Genomic DNA, 24692 nt, shown 5'->3' with positions numbered 1-24692 from the left:
TGATCACCGGAACCCCTGGAGAACACTGTCATGTAAGAAGAAGAACCATCTGCAGAGGCGACGAGAGAGAATGAGAAGCCATCCATGTGGGAGGCAAATCAGCTGATCTGGGGGTACTGCGGCCAACAGAAAAGAAAGGTAAAAAGGGGAGAGTGTGACTGATAAAACAAGCACTAAGAGATGTCAACCTGACGGTTGTTTCAGAGTACCTAATGGAGCCAGCCTTGGAGTGAGGCCAAGGCCGATGGACCACGGAGGTCAATGAGAGTGAGGGAATTTCAAGGGCTTACGAAAACAGAGAGTGTGTGACATCTGGAAGGCCTAAAAGCTTAACTTTAGTCCTGGTTGATGAGAAGAGGAAAAGGATGGGGGCCAAAATGACCAATGAAGCCTTCTTCTTCCTTAAATGGACTGTGCATGGGGGACTCGGCTGGGGTTAATGAGAATCAGGTAAGCTCAGAGACTTTGCCCCTATGTGAAAATACCTACAAAGGACTTCTACTTGAGGCTAGAACCTAGGGTCTAAGGGCTCGAGTTTTACTATTATTTTTAATAGAGACATATATCATAAAGTAAGAGTTTGTGCCAGCAGTATAGATTATTTCATTGGAAAGAATGGTACTATATAGGTCATTAGCTATTCATAAATGTAAGTCTTCAGCAACTATATAAAAGCAGAGCGAAAGATTCCCCATCAAGAGTATAACCCACTGCAATTGACAGAGATGCTAGTTGATGGCTAATTCTAATCAATGTTATAAGGAAGATGTGTAACAAACCAAATGGGTCTAGAAGACTGGTGGATGCTAGTTCAATGTTGAACCTAGCCTTACATATCTGTTACCATTATTTTTGATATGTTTAGTTAAAAAATAAGAGCGGCAGGCCCTCAACATTGGCAAGAATAAGAATATCTCTCTCACACACACACACACACACACACACACACACAAAAGTAACAGCTCTGAAATCCACATATCCAAATTCAGCACGTCATATAGCCAAATTCGGCACTTCCTGGGCACTGATTCTTTTGTCATGGCTTTGTTTACTATTATGCCAATTAGTTGCTTTTAAAATTGAATCATGATGTGCCATCTAAGGGTTGTCACTTTCCGACAACTGCTACAAAAACCTAAATCCTAATTTATATTCTTCCAACTATCTAACTCACTTTTGAAATTGTGATGACCTGTAAATTATAGTTTCTACACATCATTAAAATCTGTACAACTTTTTGAACTCCAAACAAATGAGATGGGACAATGAGTGCAGTAGGCTCTCACTGCTATTTGAGCCCAGGCACTGAATTTGGACTGAATGCCTGAACTTCCTAGAACTTCTTGTGTTTTTTCCCCTGTGGCTGTAATTAAATATGCTCAGATGTCTTGTCAGATCACCCACTGGGAGTCTGACAAGTTTAGCCTCACAGGTCCTTTCAATTTTTAAGAAGACTCAATCTGAGGAAGCAGCTCAGGAAATCTCCAACAAAGTCTTTTTTCTTCCCATCTGGGTTTCTGACTACAAATAAATGAAATCTTTATACTCTGCTGTTACTGCTTCCAAATATCATCAAAACCAGCAGGTCAAAGGCATGAGCTCAAAGAACATGCACAATCTTGATCGTTTTCTCCATCGCATCAGATGACAAGCCAGATTTGCAAAGGTCACTGCAAGAACTTTCCTGATTATGCAATGTATTCTGGACACACCAAGTGCCTCTGGCCGAAGTGAATAAACTGTTGAAATATCCTTGCCTTTCAAGGAAGTGCCCCATCTGAAATGAGGGGAGTTGCTGTCTTACCTTTAGATCAAAGTATAATCATCTGGGGTGGGAGGAGAGGGTATTTATTTAGAGTACAGATTTCTGGGCATCACGTGGATTCCAAATTTCTGAAGGTCCATCTCAGGAATGAGTACTTTTAACAAGATTCTTAGGTACACTCTCAAGTCTGAGACATGCCATTTTAGGCTCTGCTGGTTCAGGGGTAGCATTAGAGGAAACAAAAATTGTCTGAAAAGGTATACAAGGTTGCATTTGGTTCAAGAGCTACATATTAGCTACTCCTGATTTAGAAGAATCTGAAAAGAGCTCAATGTAGTAAGTGGAGAGCATACTGTGAATTGATTCTTAATTCCCAGTCCTGCTCTCTCTGAGCATGTTCTGTACCTCAGTGGCTGCACAATTAGCATCCCCATGTCTCTGACACCTCTGCAACAAGCTACAGCTGCAGATACAACTTGAGTTTCATCAGTCAGGAACAACTCTGCAAGATTTGAAGGGGAAGACGGTTAGATGAATGCTGGGCGTGCGTTTTGCTGGGTGGTCGTAGGGGCAGCAAGCCCCTGCCATCAGCAACAGTCCCGGCTATACAGCATTGGCCGTAGATGCTTTACACGTGGCCTTGAACTTGACTGGGTTCTGAGAGCTAAGACTGTTCTGAAATCTTAAACTGCTCTTCTAGCCCTTCCAGTGGTTTATAAGCTATCAAATGCACTTTAGTATCTTCTTTTCTGTTTAAAAGAGCTAGAGTGGATTATGTTGTCTGTAACTAAACCTTAAACAATTCTAGGAGAGAAAAAAAATCCAAGTTACTAAGCATTTATTTCTCATTGAGGTTAGTCTAAACTTACCCTATGTTTTTCCATCAGTATTTCAAAATTCAAATTGTGAATAGAGGTCTTTTTAAAAAATTTTAAGAAGGCAGTTTTTGATTGGCAATCCAAGAAAATGTTAATGCAATTCTACTACCTGAAGCCCAGCAAAGCATCTGCCTTTGACATGCCCAGGACATGTTCCTCTGGTAACAATACATGTCAACTGCAGGTTCTTTGCTTATGAAAGAGATGAGATGATGTTTAGAAAAGAAGAACATCAGCAAAGCAGGCTGTGGGTTCAAATCCCGGTTCTGAAACGTACATGCTGCAACCTTGACCAAATGATGGAACCTCTCTGAGCCTCTGTTTTTCTCAAGGTGATAACATTTCCTTGGATTTTTGCAAAGATTAATAAATAAGACAATGCTATCAAGTACCCACAAGAGAACTGGTACTAAATAGATCACGACATGACTGTTAATGCTATACCCGCATACCTTGGAGCTATTGTGGGTTCAGTTCTAAACCACCACAGTGAAGTGACTATTGCAATAAAGCAAGTGAGTCACACTAATATTCTGGTTTCCCAGTGCATGTAATAGTTATATTTACACTTACCATAGTCTCTGAAGTGTGCAATAGCATGATGTCTAAAACAATGCACTTATCTTAATTACAACATATTTTATTGCTAAAAAATGCTGACCATCACCTGAGCCTTCAGCAAGTTGTAATAGTTGTTTCAAAGATCACTGATCACAGATCCCCATAACAAATAATGAACAATTTGAAATACAGCAGAAATATATAACACAGAGAGAATGAGCAAATGCTGTTGGAAAAGTGGTGCCGACAGACTTTCTTGAGGTAGCGTGGCCATAAATCTTTGTGGGGTTTGTGGGTGGGTGGGGGGGGGAGAATGGGGGGAATGCAGTATCTAGGATGGGGGGGAATGCAGTACCTGGGAAGTACAATAAAACAAGGCATGCCCACAGTTATTTTATCATGACTGCTAATTTTTTTTTAATGTTGACCTTAAAATTAAAAGCTATACTAACAGTGGATATGTCACAACCCCATTTATGTTCTGTCACTGCCATAAATTAAAGATCAGCACAGCAAGGGGATAAAAAGAGATTGTGAAGCTGACCCCTGGGCCTGGATTCGGGATCAGCTCTCCCAAAGCAGGCAGGCTCATCTCTACCTGGAGCAAAAGGGAGGCTGAATTGTTTGGGCAAAGGGTGAATGTTAACCTGAACAGCAGGGTTTCAAAAGTCAGCTTTAGCTTAGGTAATAATCCCAGACAGTTTTAGAAAACAGTGTGTTTACTCACGCACAGAGAATGCGGTATAGCGTGGGGGCTGAGAGGCCGTGCTTAGATGCAGGCTGCTCTAGTTTTAATCTCTATTCTGCCACCGACTGGCCTTGGGGCCTTTGGGAAGTTATTTTATTCTTCTGTGCTCCAGTTTCCTTACCTGTAACACGGGCCTAAGAATAGAACTTAGTTCACAAGCTCCTTGAGGATTCGAAAAAATTACATATATTCACACTTGGTATCTCGTATCTGACAACGAGCTCACCCTCATAACTGTCCACTGTGTTATTACGACTGTTGTCTTTTCAAACACACCCTTGACAGGGATCTCCATTCAATGTCATTTTCAGACCTGACGTCTGGTGGTTCGAGTCCCAGCTCTGGGCACCATCCTTGATTCTTTCCATTCGCCCTCTTACCATCTGCGGCCTGTCAAATCCTATTAGTTCCCTGGCAAAAGAAATCTTGAAACTTTTCACTTCCCTCCCTGTGGTCTTGTACCACCGCAACCTGCACCGAGCTCCATCACTCCTGCCTAGAAGACTGTAAGGAGCCTTTAAATTGCCTTTTTTGGAGTTCCCGTCGTGGCGCAGTGGTTAATGAATCCGACTAGGAACCATGAGGTTGCGGGTTCGATCCCTGCCCTTGCTCAGTGGGTTAACGATCCAGCGTTGCCGAGCTGTGGTGTAGGTTGCAGACGCGGCTCGGATCCCGCGTTGCTGTGGCTCTGGCTTAGGCCAGTGGCTACAGCTCCAATTCGACCCCTAGCCTGGGAACCTCCATATGCCGCGGGAGTGGCCCAAGAAATAGCAACAACAACAAAAGACAAAAATAAATAAATAAATTGCCTTTTTTGATTTCATACTTGCTTCTCACAATAGTGTGGTCTTCTGGAAAGACAAACAGCACCACCTGGTTAAAAACCTCTGACTGCCCTGCTGTACATGTGCGATAAAATGCACACTTCTGCCTCTGGTCTACAAGGCTCTGTTTAACGTACACTTGCCCACCTCCGTGCTTATCCTTTTTTTTTTTTTTTTTTGGCTTTTTAGGGCTTCATCTGCAGCAGCAGCATATAGATGTTCCCAGGCTCGGGGTCAAATCAGAGCTGCGGCTGCCGGTCTACACCACAGCCACGTTGGATCAGAGCTCACAGTATAGCTCATGGCAATGCTGGGTCCTTAACCCATGACCAAGGCCAGGATCGAACCCACGTCCTCATGGATACTAGTTAGGTTTGTTACCACTGAGCCACAATGGGAACTCCTCCATGCTCATTCTTACCCTTTCCTCTGTCCTCACTATACTCCAGCCACACCGACCTCCTTTCTGTTCCTGAAACACGGGGAATGGGTTCCTGCCTTAAGCCCTTTGCACCAACTGTTATAAGCTTTCTTCCTCTTGGACTCTCAAAGGGGAAACTCTTTCTGATGATCCAGGACTCATCTCAGGCATCACCTTCAAGGAGAAGCCTTCCCAGCACTCTCAGATCAATTTCCACTCAAGCACTCAATCAGAAATGATGAGAAACTGTCTTGCCTCCTCAGTTCGTTCGCTCTTACCATCTATTCCTTCTGACAAGCATGTAAATGGGAGTGAGGATGAGGATTCTGTTACTGTTAATTCTTATCTCTAGTACCTTGACCTGCTAGTCACTCACAGGACATGCTCCTTCACAGCTGTGCATGGCCAACTGTCACTAAAATCTGCAGAAAAATTCTCTCGTATAGCACTGACCACAGTCATAGCAATCTCTAACCTGTTTGAATAAACTCAGGGGGGAAACAGGGCACAAAGTCAGGCTAGTGTGAGATTCAGTCCTTAGTAGATAGGGTCCATATTCACGAAATGGAATTGCAACATTACTCATCAGATTCGCTTGTTATCTGCCTCCTGCACTTGAGTTTCAGCACCATAAGGCTGTTTTGTCCAGAATGGGTAGAGCAATGCCATGTTCAGAGAAGTCTCTGATGAACATTTTTAGAATGAATGAAGGATAAACAGGAGAGTTTTGCTCACCCATTGGTCATAAACTCTTGCCATCCTTCGCACTCTTAGGTCTATCACTGTTAAACCCTAATGATGCCAAGAGTGAGTAACGTTGCAACATTCTCTTCACTACCCCAAATGTGACAATAGCTATGTTCTTTTCAGTTTGAACTCTTAACTGTTTCCTTCATACCTTGAAATACTTCTCTAGCTCCATGAACATGGAAAATAAAGATATAAAACCAAGAGCAGACTGTAAGCCCCATGAAGAGCAGGAACAACTTAACTGCTTTTCTTACTAATGTAGCTCTCAACTCTCCCACTGTGCTTTGTTTGTAGTAAATGATAAATAAACTATTTTTAATGAACAACCAGAGGAAAATGCCTTTCCTGACAGATGCAGCCAAAGTGTGGTAATAATCCAAAGTACTAACCTGCCTGTAAAATCCCCAGATTCCCTTTCTAAAGGAACTAGATGAGTACAATGTGTAGTTACTTTCCCTTATTGACCCAACAGGGGCATATTAGGAAAAATAAAAGAACAAAAACATGGAGCTGGAATGCAGATACCTTCCTATACTAAATTCCGTGGACGCCTCTGAGGTCTACAATTCTGTGCTTTGTTTAGAATTCCATCAAATATGCATCTATAAATTTCTCCCTGTATCCCCAGTGAGCTGCAATCCATCAAAACCTCTAAAGCAGCCATTCATAAAAAAATTATTCATGGTGATTCTGCACTGGAAACACATGCAGGGAATAGATTTCACTAGGGAGCAGGCAAGTTCAGAAGTGATGACAAAGGTTAAGCTTTTAAATGCTAATCTTATCTCTTCTCAAAGCACTGGTTGACTTATCTGTCATCCCTACCAAAGCAGGCAAAAAAAAAAAAAAAACAAAACACCAAAACCCTCACAGACCTAAATTATTTTTTCATGTCATCCAGACCTACTTTGACTAAAGAATAAAATTGACTCCCTTTTCTTCATAGTAACATGGCATAATATCACTGCTCTCTTTTCCTAGGACTTGTTTGCAAGAAACAGAAAGTTGCATGCCACACAACTCAAGAGTGCGCTGGAATGACACTTCCTCTGCACCCCTCCCCCCAAAAAAATAGGCTTTAGTATTGCATTTTCTTGCTAATCATCATGACTAAGTGGCAAGATTTTTTACTCTGATTTTTCACCACCATGCCACGGAGTTGGGCTTAGCACTCTCTGTGACAGCCCTATGGAGGAAGAGACCCCACATTCCGTAGAGAAAAATGTAGGGCAGAAATAAAAGGCTCACCACGTATCAGCATGTGAGGGGTGGCATCACATTTCTTTCTACAATTTTTTTTTTTAAAAGGTGCTGAGTCAATGTAAAAACTAAAAGTAAATGTACGTACATACACTACTTTGTGTTCTGAAATCCTTCTTCAAAGATGAGTTGGGAAGGTGATCAATTAAGCTTCCTTGGTAAAAAAGAAAAAAAATATGGAAAATGTCCTTTAAACCTTCAAGTCCTAATGCTGAATAATGCTGGAGTGGGGGAAGGGAGGAACAGTCTCCGTGGATCAGAAAAGAAGGTAGGCGAGCCTTTGGGCTTCTTTCACAGCAGCTGCTTTGCTGAGCACTCCAAAGAGGACGGAGGAATAAATGTAAACAAGGAGACTGCTTGGAGAGCAAATAGATTCTTTCACTATGTAGGAGCAAAAGGAATCTACTTCCTCGGGAATGAAGACAGGGCCATGCATCCAGCTAAATGAAATTTAAAAGACACGCTTCAGCTGCTGTACAAGTCAAGTGCCAAGTCTGCACTCGCCATTCTGCACATCTACTTCATGGTTTGATTTTTGAATGTTACATCTCCTTCTCATGGATGGTCCTTTTTGGAGCTTTTGTTTGTAAATTGAGACAGGAGGTAGATGCTGCTCTTTGTAATGCAGTGATTATTTAAGACCTGACAAGTTTTATGGGTTCCAGTTAACCTTTCAGTTCCATGCCCCAAACCAAGCAGGTTACCTGATTCAAAAAAAAAAAAAAAAGCAAAATAGGCCATGCTACAAGGTTGCATAACTTGAAAAACTTCAGCACTTGTGAAAATTTTGCATCGTGAATTTTTTTAAAGTACACAGGCTCTATACAATATTACTTCAGGGAATTTTATTGTAAAGCAGTAGTATTATGGCCTTAGGTTATTAAGACGGTGGCTTCTAATCACAGCTGAAATTTGAAAACATCACTTGTAAATCCATCTCCAACTTTCTTCCTCCAAATTTAAATACATCTTTGATCTGGAGTACTGAAATACCATTTTTGCTAAATGCCTTCACCGCAAATTAAGCCCATAAATACCATGTAAGTTTAATGATCTAAAATTCTCATACTGACTACGGTCTCATATCTCATTTCTTTCAACACTTTCTTGATAGAGATTATACACATCAGTGTCTAAACCTACACAACATCTTTCCTTGTCTATTGCACTGGCTAACCATTAACCAACACAAACTGTGGAGAGAAAATATGAAAGGAAGCTTCTTGAACATGGGTGAGCTGGGAGGAGGAATTTGTTTACTGTCCTTATAATAGTCTTATTCATTAGTATGTATCAAGAAACACATCCTATCTAGGGAAAGGAAAAGATGGCAGCAATAGTAACACCAAACAAAAGGATGGGTTTAAGACTGACTACTTGTAAGAAGCTAAGCAACTTGTTCAAACTTCCTAGGCCCACATTTCTTGTTCTGTAAATGGTAGGATCAGACAACCACCCTCATAGATGGGAGAGAATCAGGGGAGATAAAATTATGTAACAAACTTAGCTCAGGACAGGGCATAGCACATGAGCATCAGAATCAGCTTTTCTTCAGCAGCAGCAGCAGCAACAGTATTACCTGCTAAAATCTCTCTGGCTCTTAGTGCCTCTATCATCTTGACTTAACAAGCATCAGCTGACACCTGCTATTCAACCTATTTTGTTATTTCCTTAGAGGTGGCAAGCACGTTGGCCCACTCTATTGGTTTTTTAATCCATGGTCTCAACCTCAAGTGGCCCAGTTCTTTCTCCAAACAGAATCATGTTTGAACAATGTATGTCTGTGACAGGCGGTATCGCGGGTATGTTATATGTTTCCTCCTATGAAGGGTATCAGTGCGTAACAGTCACGTTCAAAAGTTGCTCCTACCTTCCAGTCACCTTCCTGGGTGTCAACTGAACTCAGAAGGCATGTAATACTCAGATCCATGCTTAGAATGTTAAGAGTCAAAGATTCAGTCAAAGATACATCTGATGTGATTCATTAACTCATAGCTTGGTTCCAAAAATCTTTACTAAGAGTTGCGTGCTGTGCCACTAGCTGGTGATACCCACATGAGGCAATTTTACCCAGGTAGACAGGTACGTAAGGAGATAATTCCATTATATTGTTTCCAATATACAATTTTTTTTTTTTTGATTGTTATAGAAGCACAGGGTAAGGTCACTCACCACAGGGGAGTTGGGGGAGGGAAGAAAGAGCAAACAGACTTCAGGAAGGGTTTCTGAGAGGAGAAATCATCTCAGCCAGATCAGCTGGAGGATGAAGAGAGGCTGTCAGGCCCTTCGAGACAAAGTACAGCGTGGGGCATGTCACTCTCCAGTCAACACTGTTAGAGGAACGAAATCTACCACCCAGGGACCCATGGCGAAAAGCAACAACCAAATCACAGAGAATCTCGTGTAGTGTGTTGAGGGTTTGGACTTTATCCTGCAGGTAATACAGAGTCAGTGGAGGATTTTAACCAGGATAGTCACATGATCAGATCTCTGTTAATCATCTCAGTTGGGTGCATTAGAGAGAATCTTTAAAATTATAGCATTTACTCTTCATTTTATTGGATAATAAAATAGATCCCCTTGGCGAGGCGAACCCCCTATCAGCACCACACTGCTCCATTTAGGATGTGGATCTCTTGGGTGGTCACCAAGTTCTTGTTCTGACTTTCCTACCTTGCCTGTCAAGTGCCAAGACACACACTGCTAGGGAAAGACGCAAAATTAGCAAGCCCCTTTGTCATCCAGCTCTCCTCTTAAGCAGCTTATAAAAATAACTCATGCCAATGATTCTGTCCCATTCTTCACTGGGCCTTAAAAGAATGGATGTAGTTTTTTTTTCTTTCCTTTTCCAACACTTAAAAAGAGATTTTCGCCTTTTGATTGTACAGTTTTGGCCCAAGTTGTTGTGTTAGATCCCACTCTGGAAATGAACCCACAGTTACTTCACACTTGTCTGGGTTGATAACTTAATTGCTGAGGGAGTGACAGTCAAAGATTCAATCAAGAAACCACTAGAAACAGTCTTCAGGTTATACAATGTCGGAAAACAGGAGCTGTTTTCTGTCTTTCAGGAGTGTTTTGAACAAGTCAGCACCCCATCAAAAGGAACATAACAGTTTAATGTTCTGTCAGAGAATGAAATGCTTGTTTACCTTAAGTAATGGACTGATAAAAGTAACTTGCATCTGTCTTGACTGATCTAAAACTTACTTGAAGATTAACCTGGACAATCAAGCCCTCAAACACTAAACGCAATCACCCATTAGTAAGTAAAACCTGAATTCATAATGCAAACATTCCCAAACTCTTGATCATACAGTCTCACTAAATTCAACACATGTGAAACACACACACACACACACACACACAAACTTTGCATACATAAATTAAGTTTGCTTGGAAAGCTAACATTTACCCATGTTTTCCGGGTACCTGGCAACAGCCCTTCTCATGCATTGGCTCATTTAATCCCCAAAACCACCTGGAGAGCTAGGCACTATTACAGATGTCATTTTACAAACAGGAAAATCAGACTGTTAGAAGAATTAAGAGACTACGTCACCCAATTAGAAGAGCTCACTCTAGATCCATGTGTCTCCAAAGCCATTAATACGTCCTATTTAGTGTGAGGCTCCCTTTGAAAGACATTAATAAACGCGAAGCTTTCATGGGTTTAGAAAGTGTGAATTTTTCATCTCTCAAGGATTGGAATAATAGTCAGCCCCGAGGCTTCCGAATGGAACGGCATGGTCTGAAGAGCACTGCTCTATTGCTAATTCCTGTATCGTACAACTGGTGAGGTTGTCAGCATCCTTGGTTGCCAAGGGAGATGTTGACCCCTATGCAGACCCTCACTCATCTCCGTTCATGGTTACACACCCCACTTCCCATCATCACCCATACGCTCGCTGCTGTTCAATGACAACAGGTGTAAATTATTACTGCCATCACACAAACGGAAAAACAGGCGGATGTTCGCTGGCAGAATCCAGTCCCTGACCATTAGAGCGACCGCTTACTGACCATCAGTTCGACGTCAGCCTATTTCCATACATTACCTCATTGAATCTTTATATTCTTCCAACTATGTACTATTACCTTTATTACTCCATTGTACAGATGAGGACATCAAGGCCCAGCGGAAAAGTAAATAACACGCCCATGAGCCTTGGTGAGTAACAAGCGCTATGAGGACTAAAGCCTCATTCTCACTCCCAAGTCCATGCTCCTCTGAGTGTCTACATGAGGCCAATGAGTCAAACACTGGAACACATGTATAGGGTAGCAGGAAAATACGGTTAAGTCTGAAAAGTCCTTTTTTTTTTTTTTTTTTTTTTTATAGCCATACAATTCTGTGAGTGACCATCACAAAGCAGGTACATGACTAACTACTTCTAGGTTAAAAAGGTAAGGAAGGGAGGAAACAGGAAGGGGGAGGTGGAAGAAGCAGAGAGGAAACCTGCAAAGTATTGTTATTCTATTTTTACAGAAGAGGAAATTCAGGTTAAGGTTAAGCCAAGTTAAATAAATTGCCTAAGACCCCTGGGCAAGGTAGAGGCAAGAGCCAGAGGTACAACCTAGGTGCTTTTGACACCAAAGCCATGATCTTTCCTTTCTCCCTCAACAAGTGGCTCTATTTCTACTGATGCAAAAGGTGACGCCTCCTCCCAGAGAGGGAAAAGCAGGAGACCACTCCCCAGTGCACAGGAAGGGCTCGTGGATGCACACCACCACCCCGCATCCCCCCTCCCCATTCCAGGTACAGCATAGAGCTTAGAGGTTCAGACTCAGGTTCCAGACCACCTGGTTCATAAGCCAGCTCCACCTCCCATGAGCTCTGTGACCTTGGGCACAAGACAGAAAGAAGTCCCTTTGCTCTAGGTAAATGATCTTGTGATTATAATTCTACCCATTTAGCTCCTTTTCAGAGTTCTCTTAAGGCAGGGAAAGAAAGCAATTATTCGGGACAAAAGTGCCTTAGAAGCCTGAGTTGGTTGGATAAACTGCTTCAATTTTCCCTTTCATTCTGACAATGGAGACTTTGCAATTAAAGTCACTTTCTTAAGAAAGGCGTCATCACTATCAATGGGCATACAACTTGTTTAATGCGCAAGATCATAGCGAATACTTATTTAGTATTTCCTAGGTGCCTGGCACCGGACTAAGGGCTCTCTGTGGGTCATTTCATGTATTCTGCACAACCACCTTAGAGACATGGACCACTGCTCCCTATCTGGCAGATGGGGAGACAGACTCAGAGGATTAGCCCACCAAAGCGGCCCATCTAACTGCAGTCCATTTGGTTTACCCACAGTTCTGTCGTCTCCTGCACCTGTGTTCAGTGATTCCAGGACCTTCTAGCAAACACTTTCATTCCTACTAGAGTGATAAATTACATCATGCTGCTGCCGGTTAATAATGCTCCAGCAGTCATTTATTTCCAAAAAATGGTACCATTAATGTAGAAGAATTTTTAATATTCATGCCATTGGACTGATAAAGAATTACAATACAAAGGTCACGACTTTAATGGCTGGTGGCTTTAACAACCAGACGTAAGCATAAAGACATTATTGCTAAATAGTTTTCTAATATGATCATAGCCACTTCAAACTGCCTTTGCAAACAACGTGAAAATAGTCAGAACAAATTGATTATAGTCATTCCTGAAGCATTTTTTTGCCCAAGAAGTTATTTTGCAACACATTTTTCAAATCTTTAAAAACCTCCCCTCTGCCAAAAAAGCACCCTTTGAAAGACACTAAGGTTTTGGCAGTAGTTCTTAATTCCATGAAATAAAATGGTATTCTTACAGTTTCTAAGTGCTTCCCTCAAAATGGGTCAGTGAACAGGAATTTGATGGCTAAGGAGACTGAGGTGGGAGAGGCTGGGGACCAAGCCTGCGCTCCCGGACTTGTGCTCCTGCGGGGGCCTGCAGAGTTAAGTAACAAGCAAACTGTCCCTCACCCAGGCAACTCAGCTTTGCCTGCGTTCATCTCAACAGGTATGAGATGAAGAACCATCATCTTGACATGCAAATTAAAGGAAAAAAGTCTCAGGCCTTACAGATTGTGATGTATATACACGTATACCTAATATAGTCGCATTCTACTGATGGGATTCAGTGGATTCTAATCTTTAGACTTCAACAGGCTTGGGTTCAAATCCAAGCTCTACCACTTGCTTCCCCCCCCTTTTAGTCTTGGGCAAGTGTTCTTAATCTCTGAACTTTAGTCACCTTATTTAATAAAAAAAAAAAAAAGATGTCAACCATAATATCTACCTCATCACATTTTTTGCTAGAATTGACATATGCCTGTGCGGTATGGCACAGTGCCCCATCTATGGTGAATAATCAATATATATTAACTTATTAACTAGTCCTATTGCTTTCTTATTTTTTCCCTTCTTAAGCAGCTTGTTTTTTGACCTATTTTGTAGAACTGTTACCTTTTGTAGAAAGGGGAGAAAGACAAAGGAGCTAAAATTTGGGGAAATTCTGTTTAACTTTCTAAAAGTGCTTATGAGCATTAAAGTAGATCGTGTGTACATAAGGCAGTTAAAGAATTCATCTCTTTTATTTTAATTCATTTATTCATACAAGCCCTATGGCCAAAGCCAGGAACTGCCAGCAATGAATTTATGTTTGACCGGATGTGGATTTACTGAAAGGTTCCCTGATTTGCTCTTCTTGCAGAGAAGGAACTGATTATTTACTAAGAGCAAGTTACTGTGTAGATCCCCAGTCTCAATCATCACATCCATACCACCAACAGGTAGCTATTTGTACACCCACTTTAGAGACTGGGAAAGTCAAGTTCAGAGAGAAACACTAAAGAGCATACTAGAAAGCAGCAGAACTGCTACTACATCAGACTCAGTTCAGTGTTTTCTGTTTGCTCACATGCCTGCCAGTTTTGCTTAGTAAATAACAGTGCATTTTAGTTATTACCCTGAAAACTAATGCTATAAATGGTGAACAAAGTAGCCTCTCCAATCAAACATGTTTCTGTGTATAACAGAGGCAGGGCAGTATTTAAAATTTACCTTTTGTTAAAAAAAAAAGAAAAAGAAAAAGAAAGACTTCTAAAAAAGGTTATTGACACTTAGCAACCTGAAATCAGGCATTTATTCATTCCACAACATTCAATCTGTGTTTATTGAACATATAACATGAGCCATTCTGCTAAGCAACTGGCATCACAAAATTTCTGTTGCCAAATTCTATTATAGGCAGCTGTGTTTAATATCTGAACTGCATTTTTGCTTCAATGTTCCTATAGCAGAACGTGTATCTTTGAGGCACAGAATAAGGTGCGCTGATGGACTGGGTTGTGCCAGCTAAATGGGTATTAATCATTACCATACACACCTGGAGTTGGCAAGGATTAGACCTTATCTTAGTTTCCCCATCTGTGAAATGGGACTTGAGAAAGAAAAAAAAAAACAGCACTTACCTCTCAGAAGAAAAGTTCTTTGAATTAATTCATCTTGGAATTGTTTTCTAGTAAGTGCCATTGTGGCATGATCTTATTATCAGGGTGATTTGATTTAACCAAAACAATCATGAAAGCTACTTAAAATGGCTACACATTTAAATGTCAAATGCTTGACACATACTGGAGTAAGTATCATTCCTTCAAGCTGAATCATTTCTGTGTGACATTTATACAGAAATACAAACAATAAATGGTCAGATTGGTTTTGGGTTGAAAAGTCTATGGAGTTGTTTAAGAATAAAAAAGATCCAAGTTTCAGATGGAGGGAAAAAAATACTCCACTATTTTCTAGTATTGTTTAGACAGAGTACTATTATAACCAGGGTACATTATGAACGAACATGTACCCAAGTTTTGGGGTTTTTGTTTTGTTTGCTTTTTGGGGCTGCACCCATGGCATATGAAAGTTCCCAGGCTAGGGGTCCAATCAGAGCTGTAGCCACCAGCCTATGCCACAGCCACAGCCATGTGGGATCCGAGCTCCACGTGTGACCTGCAGCACAGCTCATGCCAATGCTGGATTCTTAACCCACTGCGTGAGGCCAGGGGTCAAACCCACATCCTCATGGATACTAGTGGGCTCGTGAACCACTGAGCCACAATGGGAACTCCTTTTTTTTTTTTTTTTTTCTAAAGTTTTAAAAATACTTTTGTGGGCAGGGGTTAAGAATTGAAAAAAGAAAAGTTACCATTTTTTTGCAAAAACAATGGGAGGCTTATCTAAATCCTGTTTTACAGTTCTGTGCTTTTCTACATGGAATTGACTTCATCCAGCACTGACGACATTGTACTCGAAACCTCCTTTTGATTCTTCCTGAATGTTTTCTAACTCCTTCATTAGATCCCTGCACTTTAGCACTCACTTTGGACCACCTGGAGGCAGAAGGCCCCCGCCCAGATCCTGCATGGTGATAATTTGTCTTTTGAACACAGGGTAGAGTGACCTGTGCGTCAACAGAACACATCAGAGCTCTCCGGGTGGGGCTGGCTTAAGATCGCAGCTTTTACAATCACCAGAGATCCAAAGGAAGGCAGAGACTTCAGCTGGTCATCACGAATGGAAACCCCTAACACGGTGACTATTTCAGAGGTGTTAAATCGAAGGTTTACGCAGAAGCATAAATAATGATGTGTAACTGCTGAGGTTTGTTTTGTAATCCTTCAGTTTCCCAGATCACATCAGAAAACATTTCACATGAACTATTTCTACCCTCCCTCCCTCCCGCCATCTCAAGTTCTGCCGTGAATGTAAATTTTAACACCCATCCATATGGGCAACACATCCCAGGAGGGGAGAGCAAGGCCTTTATAACACAACCTACGTTCTCTTCCACACTCTTCTTGGAAATCAAGGTATCTGTTTTCACAGGGCAATTATCTAGGAAGGTGCTGAGAAAGGGACCCCCAAGTAAAGAGTGGAAAGCTCAGCACAAAGGGGTCCTTCACAATAGACAGCCACTATTGCACTGCAATTCTTAGAGCCAAGCTGGGGTACTACCACCCAAACACTGGCATTTAGAAGAAATAGGCCAATTATGAGAAGTGATTCAGTCCTGGAGTTGAGTCAAGGCACTGAAAATGGAAAGGTCCTTGGCTTTGGAGATGTCCTGTCAAGGTGGAAAAGAGGCAAAAGTTCTAAGCATCCACAGGGCTTTTGTTCGGAAGATGAGCTTCTGCTCCTGAAAGGGCAACAGAGCATGTGTGTGTGTGGATACACAGCAAACAATGGCCCCTCCAGGCTGTGCTCTTCCCTCCCTGGTCTCCAGCGGGGCACATTATGCATTCGGGGGTACAAACTTTATACAGTGGGGATGCCCTTTCTGCAAAGGTGAAGGAAGCAGAGGCTTGATTTTCCAAGTGAGCAGTGACGACTGCTTTGCTCTTGCTTTCGTCCTGTGCACGCTCTTGCGCAGTCACCCTAGAGAGCAAAGGCATTCTTTGCAAGGCAACTGCCAGATTTTTGAGCCACTGTCTGTGTGCCAGGAACACAGAAAAGGCACCCTAACTAGCCCCTTGCAAAACTACATTCTCATGAGCAGCACTCCAAGCCCCAAGGCAACAGCTACACTGGCAAAGTCAAGTGCTGAATTCCTGCATCCAGATAACTAAAGATAGTCGCTGCTGCTTTTTTAAAGTGTCTGGGTCATTGCCTCAATTCTGAACATGGTTTTAGTAGGACGCTCCCTAGATTTTGCTGGTACTTACAGCAGGAAAGTGTTTTCATCACTGGCACAGCTCTATTTTCTGCAGAATCCATGGCCCCTTGGCTAGAGGAGGGATCTAGCTGATCATGGAATATTCACATGTCAACAATAAGAAAAGTGGCTGCTGACTGCTAAGGAAAACCTGCTGCTGGCTACTAGCTTAGCTCCTGGTCTCAGCTCTGCCCATCTGAGAGAGAGGCTAAGGAAAAGGAGTAGGGAAGAGGTGTTACAGCGACCACACTGGACCTGCAAAAACCCAAGGCAAGGACAGTCTCAGACTCAGCCATGCACCATCTGCAGGAACCGTCTTCCCTGGAGGCAGAAGGGACGCTCTCTCCTTTTCAGCCTCTGGGTCTCCAGGTGCAGACTCCTCCTCTTCACTGTCTTTTCAGGAATAAGGCTAGGGCATGATACTACTAGGGCTCCGTGACTTACTTGCCCAAGACTTGTCTGAGACTTGCCCAAGACTGCTGAGACCCAAGGACAGGCTCTGGAGCCAGAGCCAAGGGCAGGACCTGGACCTCTGCTTCCCTCCACCAAAGCTCCTTCTACTGCACAGGCAGATTCTCCCCATTTCTACTTGATGCACACAGATGCTGGAAACTGCAGGGGCAGAAATAAGTATGGGGAGGGCGGCATTCCCTAATTACGTAAGATGACTTCCTCTGGCTGCCCGACTTACCTTCTTCACATAGAGAATTTAAGATTGCAAGGAGTAAAGATCCTCTTCTCCTGTGGATGTTGCCAAACTAGCCAGTGTAAATACCACTCCTGTCATAGAGAATACTAAAGCTCAGTGGAAAGGAGAAAGCAGAGCAGTCTAAATCGCCTTCACTTCTCCCCATCGGCTGGTTCATGATCATAAAACCTATCATGAAACAATTTTTTTTTTTTGCTTTTTAGGGCTGCATCCGAGGCATATGGAGGTTCCCAGGCTAGGGGTCTAATCAGAGCTGTAGCCGCTGGCCTGTGCCACAGCCGCCGCCACACCAGATCCAAGCCATGTCTGCCACCTACACCACAGCTCACGGCAACGCCGGATCCTTCACCCACTGAGCGAGGCCAGGGATCAAACCCGCAACCTCATGGATTCGTTTCTGCTGCACCACAGTGGGAACTCCCTGGTTATCATTTCTATTCACACCCAAGCAGTGACTACACAAATCGCCGAACTACAGGAAGCTCAAATGCCATCTAGTCCAAGCATCAATTGTATCAGAGCCTTAGAAATGGGGAGTTTTAGAACTGGAGGACACTCACCTAGCCCTACTTTCTCATTTTATAATGGAGGCAAGTGAGGTCCAGAGAGATTCAAAAGCCCTCCCCAAGCCATACAACATAGCATCTGTGCTAATAAAAGAACACCATCCCCTGATAACCAAGTCAATGTCACAGCCTGGAAGAAGAGTAAAATACAGACAAAAGACAAAGAGAGTTACAGAAAGGACAGTCTTCCTTTAGATGACACACATTGTGATTTTAGACCAAGAGCGTAAGGTCTAAGAAGAATCACCCGCGTCACTTCCAGTTTTCAGGACAGAGGAAACAGGTAGAGATGGGATAGTGACAACCCTTTCCAACGCCTAAGCAGAGCTGTAGCTGCTGGCCTGTGCCACAGCCACAGCCACACCAGATCCAAGCCATGAACAGGTTTTACCATGACCTTAATGAAGTGAAATGGCAAAAACTTCTCACTGCATCTGTAAAAATCCGCAAGGCTGCAGTGGATGGTTTCTATGAGACAAAGCCTAAACAACGTACGCCTGCAAACAGCCTATATTATAAAAGCATCCCGGTGTTTCTCCATTTGTCTTCTAAATTGTTCTGACCACACAGGTGATGAACACTGAAAAGAGATCCTGTGGTTTACTCATGATTCATGTACTGGAAATGAAGATAAGAGACTGCTCTGAGAGGTGTATATTCAAAAGCCTTGCCCTCATTTACAAAAGAGAACATTTAGGTAATCGAAAAAAGGGAGGGAAAAAAAAAAAAAAAAAACCTCCCTAACTTACTTAAGGAGGAAAAAAAAAGTCACTGCATGTTGCCTGGTCAAAACAGTAAAGACATCCTGAAGACATGAATGGTTGTCCTCACTCAGGAAAGCAAGTTCAAGAACACCATGGACAGGGTTTTTTTTTTTAGTTTTTCTGCCTAAAATGAAATAAAATAATAGTGTCTCAGAGTCAGACAGGGGAACTGAGAAAGCAAGAGTGTGGAAATGTGACAGTAAACCAGAGATTTACTGTCCCATTTTCTATTTTCAGTATTAACTCTCATTTTCACTTTTATTAGAAAAACTTAAAAAACATTGACACCTCCCACGCCACGGATAATCTTTCTTTTCCCTGGTTTGATGAATAGAAATATCAGCCTATGAGACGGAATCCACAGATCCAGACTTATGAAATGGGCTCATTTTACTTGCAGTAACTGGTTTTCCTCTGCCTTTTAAGTTAGGGGAAGGCAATTTGCTCCTCAGACATGATAAATTCAGACTGCAACCGCAGTAAACCACGGTGCTGGGAGGCATGCATAAGATCTCATTTCATCCTTACAACCACCATGTGAGAGAAATCTTTCTAACTCTTGTAATCACTGTACAAACTATAAAACAGAAATCCCAAGGAGTTCAATCATTCACCTAATGTCATTTGTCTCACCACCGGTAAAACAGAAAATGAGAATCAAAGTCTTCAAAAGCTGGAGCCTAAGATCGCTCCCCTCTGTCTCAGGTGTTCTCTAAATACCGATAGGTAAGGGCACATGCAATGGGGTTCAACGGACTACGCAGGAAACCCCCAGTATTCAGACTAGCTAGGTGGGCAGGGATTTTTTTTTTAATTTATTTATTTTTTACTATTATCGATGGTGATGGAAAGATTTCAATCACCTGTTATTAAAGAACAAATGTGACTCATAATTTGCTATCTCCAAATCAGCAGTTAAGTTATAAATTAAATTTGGCAATTCTAACTGATTTGGCTCAGGCCTTCAGATTTCCATATGGTTATTTTCCATGTTTTACGTTAAATGTAATCGACTTAGCACTTGAGTTTCTCAAGTCTTGGCAGAATGTATCAATTAAAAGCTACATAAATTAGGATTATTCAAAGCATACATCCCAAATTGAGTGATTTTAAGGACAAGATTTAAAAATGCTCTTTTCTATAAACTTGCCTCATCACCCAGATGACAAACTTCATACAGACGAGAGAGGGCTATTTTCTTCAAAATAACAAAAGCTAATATTCTATTTGCTTCTTCTCTGAGAACTAAAGTGTGCCTAAAATGGCCTTTTCTACACTGTTTGCCAGATGAATTTTTCCTATCTTAGCATTTCCAAAACTGACAGCAATCAGGAAAACTCACAAAACCATCTCAAACCTAAAATATAAGCACAGTATCAATAAAGATGGCACCAGGCCCATTAAAGTAATAGCACTTTTTAAATTGGATTTGCAAATTAAGATGCCTAATTGTTATTACAGATGCCAGGTTATTAAAGTATTACATTGAAAAAAAGATACGGAAAGAGATGTTCTTTCCAAGCCAGAGACACAATTCCCTTCAAACCATAAAACCACACCATATGAATGAAATACATTCAGAAATCTGAAAAATGCAAAACGCTTTCACTTCTGTAGACTTGCGATTAAATGCGTTGTTAAAAATTGCTGCTCCTAACTACTGCCCAGGTAATTATTTCCCACATGCTGCAGTCCATCACACGTGCTCAATAAATGAAAGAATCATTTATCAAACCCCAAGTGTTTGTTGACAGACTTTCCATATTCAGCTTGACTGAAAAGCCAGAATGTCTGATATCCCTGTGATTCTTAGAGAGCTGCGTAATTCAAGTTAAAGTATATTATTATTACTGTTGTTGTTGTTGTTATTGTTATTATTAAATTCTCATTTTATATCCTGGGTAATGGCAGAGCACACCACCATTTGCTCTGGAATTGATGCCATTTTTGTCAATGACTATTCGAACTATTGAATATTAATAAGTATTCCTCCCTGGCAAGGATATCATTAGATTCAGTAGAACAATTGATCTTATGTCTTAATGTCAGATCTGCTTACGCTGCTCTCCATCCATACAGAGTTGCATAGGCAATTTTTTAATGTAACTTTTAAGATCAGAAATTTTAACAACACGAATGAGGATTTAGCGCCCGTTCCATTTCTGCTGTTTATCTCATCCATTTCATGCTATTTCCAGGGCCCCCGTTTTGCAGTGCAAGAATGCGGAATTGCTAGACCTATCCTTAAAGCAAACCTTGAAGGTCATTAGATCCCAGGCAATGAATGCCTTCTTTCACCAAGGGCACTGCCCTCCTTTGCCTCAAGCCCTTCAACATAGGCAAGTTCCACCAAAGGGCTTGCACTTTTCCTCGGTCTGAGCAGGTCACATTTCTAAAATGCTTAGCTGTCTCCAATGTCCCTGGTCAGCAGCACTGACTCACTAACACCAAGAAGCTTCGGTTTAGTTCGACCTCTTTCTCGTTTTCAATGGAATTATTGCCTGTAATCCGATTTACACAGCCATTTAATCCAAGTGAGGAAGGCGATTACAGAGCTCACATTTGTTTTGCAAAGCAAGGGTGCAAGGATCATCAATCCTACGGACTCTCAAAGTGACTTGATACCACATCGCCCCCCTTTGGAGTGTTGGTCATTAACCTGATCTGTCTCCAGTGATCTTGTTTAAATAGGAAGCTTGAGGCTCTTTCCCTGAACTAGAAGGTAGCGGGTTTCTCCACCCAGATCTCACCACCCTTCAAGTGAGCAGATGCTACTATAACAAAGAATTGGGTCCCCGCCCATGCTTATTAGTCTACAAAGCAGAAAGCACGTACGAATCAAGTAATTACATTAAAACTTCTCCTCTGTCGCCAGTCTTTCACATTCGAATTTCAACAGCCCCCTGTGGTCATCTCAGGTGTGGCGTCCAATGCTTTGCCCATAAACTGACCTGCGGGAGAGGAACCTGCGTTCTGCTCCTCTCTCGGTCCCAAGCAGCGGTCCTAGAGACCACACAAACCTTTCTGCTAGGTGAGTCCCTCCCCGCTGCTCTTTTCCACACGGGTGCAATGGGCTCGAGTCTTTCTACTCCCTTCTGAATGTGTACTCTTCCCGGGCTTAGACATATACTTAAAATGGCACACGTCGTGTGCCATTAAATAAAGCATTTCCGCACATGGATGCCTTCATTCTCAACTGAGGATTTATACAACCCTTTTCCCCACCACCTCCACCCTTCCGACACATTTCAGGAATTGCAATCTCCGACAGAACCTCTGGGGGGTGAAAGGGCAGCCTTACCCAACCCGAGGCAGAAACAAGGAAAAATTCCTAAGGGGAGAAGTGAGAAGAGGTACAGCCCGCCGTGGAGAAAAGAACTGTGTTTGAAAATAACCGTGGCGGCCCTTTCCAAAGGACAAGCCAGTTATCTACCTCAAGGGGAAAAAAAATCTAATTGTACCCCTGGACGGCGCTTTAGCCACTAATCCTTCTCTATAATGCACAATTGTGCAGCACTGGCAATTACCTCAATAACTACCATCGGAGTTAACACACACAACTTTTTCTCTACTGTAATGAAAGAAGGTGAGTGCAATGTAGAAGTATCACCCCGTTTGGAGCTCTCCGGGGAAGCTCACCAAGAGCCGCAAACCTGGCACACGCCGCGGGAGCCAAGTTTTCCCGAGCTGGCCAGGCAGGTTCTCTGCCCACTCGAGCGTGGCTGCTAAGAAACTCCGGGTTGGCTACCTTCTGGAGGCTGCTCCCGCGTCCGCACGAGCCCTGCACCCACTCGAGGGCTGCACGAAAATCTGGGTGCTCGAGCCACCGAGCGTGGCACGCGGGAGCTGTTGTGTAATCTCCCCGGAACCCACTGGAAAATGTCTCCCGTGCAAAGGCATGCCTTTCCGTAATAATTTAAACTCCCCGGCCAAAGAGCAGATCCTCCCGTCTTACAGGAGCTGCAGTTCCCCACTGACAGCTCCCAACTTAGGGGCTGCGGCACCAAACTTGACACCAGCTCCCACGCTTCTCTCTCACTCCTCTCCCCGGCTCACCCGGGCCGGGGAGCTGGCACTAGCACGCCACGCCCGCCTCCCGGGTGCCCTCCGGGCTTGTCCAGCCAGCACAGCCCCGCGCGCCCCAGCAGTCGCGGCCGGGAGGCGCGGGCCTGTGGGCGCGATTTTCTTGGCGTGCCGGCGAGCTCCTGGGTGCGCCGTACTCACTTGTGTCTTCTTCATAAGGAAAGGCAGCGCTGTGATCCAGCCCAGGCAGCGGTGTGGCAACTCCGTTTAGCTGATCTGGAGCTCCAGCATATTGCATGAGCAGCGGCTGCAGATAGTCCACGCATTGGGTAGCCCGAGCGCAAACGCCCTCTCCAAGGCCTCAGCTTCGCGCGGCGCTCCAGGTCCCGGCGCGAGGCGGAGAGTGAAGCCCCGGGCCGGCGCGCCGCCAGCACTTTATAGGGCTCCCTCCCGCCTACTCCGGACACGCCTCCTTCCCTTCCGGAGCCCCGGGGAAGCGAGACTCTGCTGGTGTGCGGGGGGGAGACCGGCAGGGCTGCCGGAGCACTGCAAATACCGTAGAAGTTGGATAGATTAATCCAAGCGTTTCCCCTCGTTTAGGGGCCGGTGCGCGCACGGCCCGAAGGCTAGGAGGGCACGAGGGTGCGGAGCGAGAAGCCGAACACCCTGCAGCTGCCGCGTGCACTGCGCGCCTGGCTCGGAGAGTCGCAGCTGGGCCCCTCGGCTTCGTCTCGGCTCACCTGGCACCGCCCTGGGACGGACCAAATACCTAGCACGCTCGCTAAGTCCGGGAGCTCCCTCTTTTCTGCAGAGGCAGTACGGGATAGTTCATTGGGGGGAGGGGGGGCTAGCGAAGAATTCACCCCGCCCCGCTTTAGGGATTTTTTTTTTTTAACTTAATTAGGATCTATACTTGGGCCATTGTCTTAGCCTCCACCCCCCTCCTTTTTTTTAAACAATTACTTTAGTGAATGAATATTTAATGGTCGAAATAATTGTTGACTCAGGGTTAAGATTGCTAAGGAAGATGCTGTTTCCAAAAACGGTTTACCGCTGCTTCTTTAGACATTTAAATTGAAAGAGAAGCGGTAGGTTATTAAACGCGGAAGTCAGCGATCCAGCCAGGGTCTCGAAAGATACACTTTTGTTTGCTGTTGTCGGAGGTTTTGGAATTGGAAAGCTACTGCAACAACAGTAATAGTTAAAACCACTATTCGATGCACTTAATGCCATACCAGGCATCGTGCTAAGTACTTTACATAGATTATGTCACTAAATCTTTTCCACAAACCTGTTGTATAGGTCCTGTCATTTTTATTCCCATTTTATTGTTGATGAAACAGAGCCTGAGGAGTTCCCGTCCTGGCGCAGTGGTTAACGAATCTGACTAGGAACCATGAGGTTGCTGGTTCGATCCCTGGCCTTGCTCAGTGGGTTAAGGATCTGGCGTTGCCCTAAGCTGTGGTGTAGGTCGCAGATGCGGCTCGGATCTGGCGTTGCTGTGGCTGTGGTGTAGGCGGCCGGCGGCTACAGCTCCAATTGGACCTCTAGCCTGGGAACCTCTATATGCCGCGGGTGCGGCCCTAGAAAAGACAATAAATAAATAAATAAATAAATAAATAAATAAATAAATAAATCTTAAGAAAAAGAAACAGAGGCTGAGAGAGGTCAATTTTCCCAAACCAATAATGTGTAAATTTAGGAATTAGATGTTTTAATAAAAGAGTAG

General features: G+C 43.3%; 1 protein-coding gene across 3 annotated transcripts in view; it reads right to left on the bottom strand.

Annotated features, from left to right (window-relative positions):
• The window catches only part of KITLG (KIT ligand), a 93228-nt gene extending 69461 nt beyond the window's left edge, over nt 1-23767 (bottom strand). Inside the window, exon 1 of one of the 3 annotated variants that reach the window (XM_021091141.1) lies at nt 23165-23767. In XM_021091141.1, coding sequence (XP_020946800.1) covers nt 23165-23179 — 15 coding nt within the window. In that variant the 5' untranslated portion in view covers nt 23180-23767. The remainder of the gene's footprint in view (nt 1-23164) is intronic. The other 2 variants (XM_021091142.1, NM_214269.2) reach the window with 2 other exon arrangements.

Source organism: Sus scrofa, chromosome 5, assembly GCF_000003025.6.
Source record: "Sus scrofa isolate TJ Tabasco breed Duroc chromosome 5, Sscrofa11.1, whole genome shotgun sequence".
Classification (NCBI taxonomy): domain Eukaryota; kingdom Metazoa; phylum Chordata; class Mammalia; order Artiodactyla; family Suidae; genus Sus; species Sus scrofa.
This window is presented reverse-complemented; position numbering and strand designations above follow the sequence as displayed.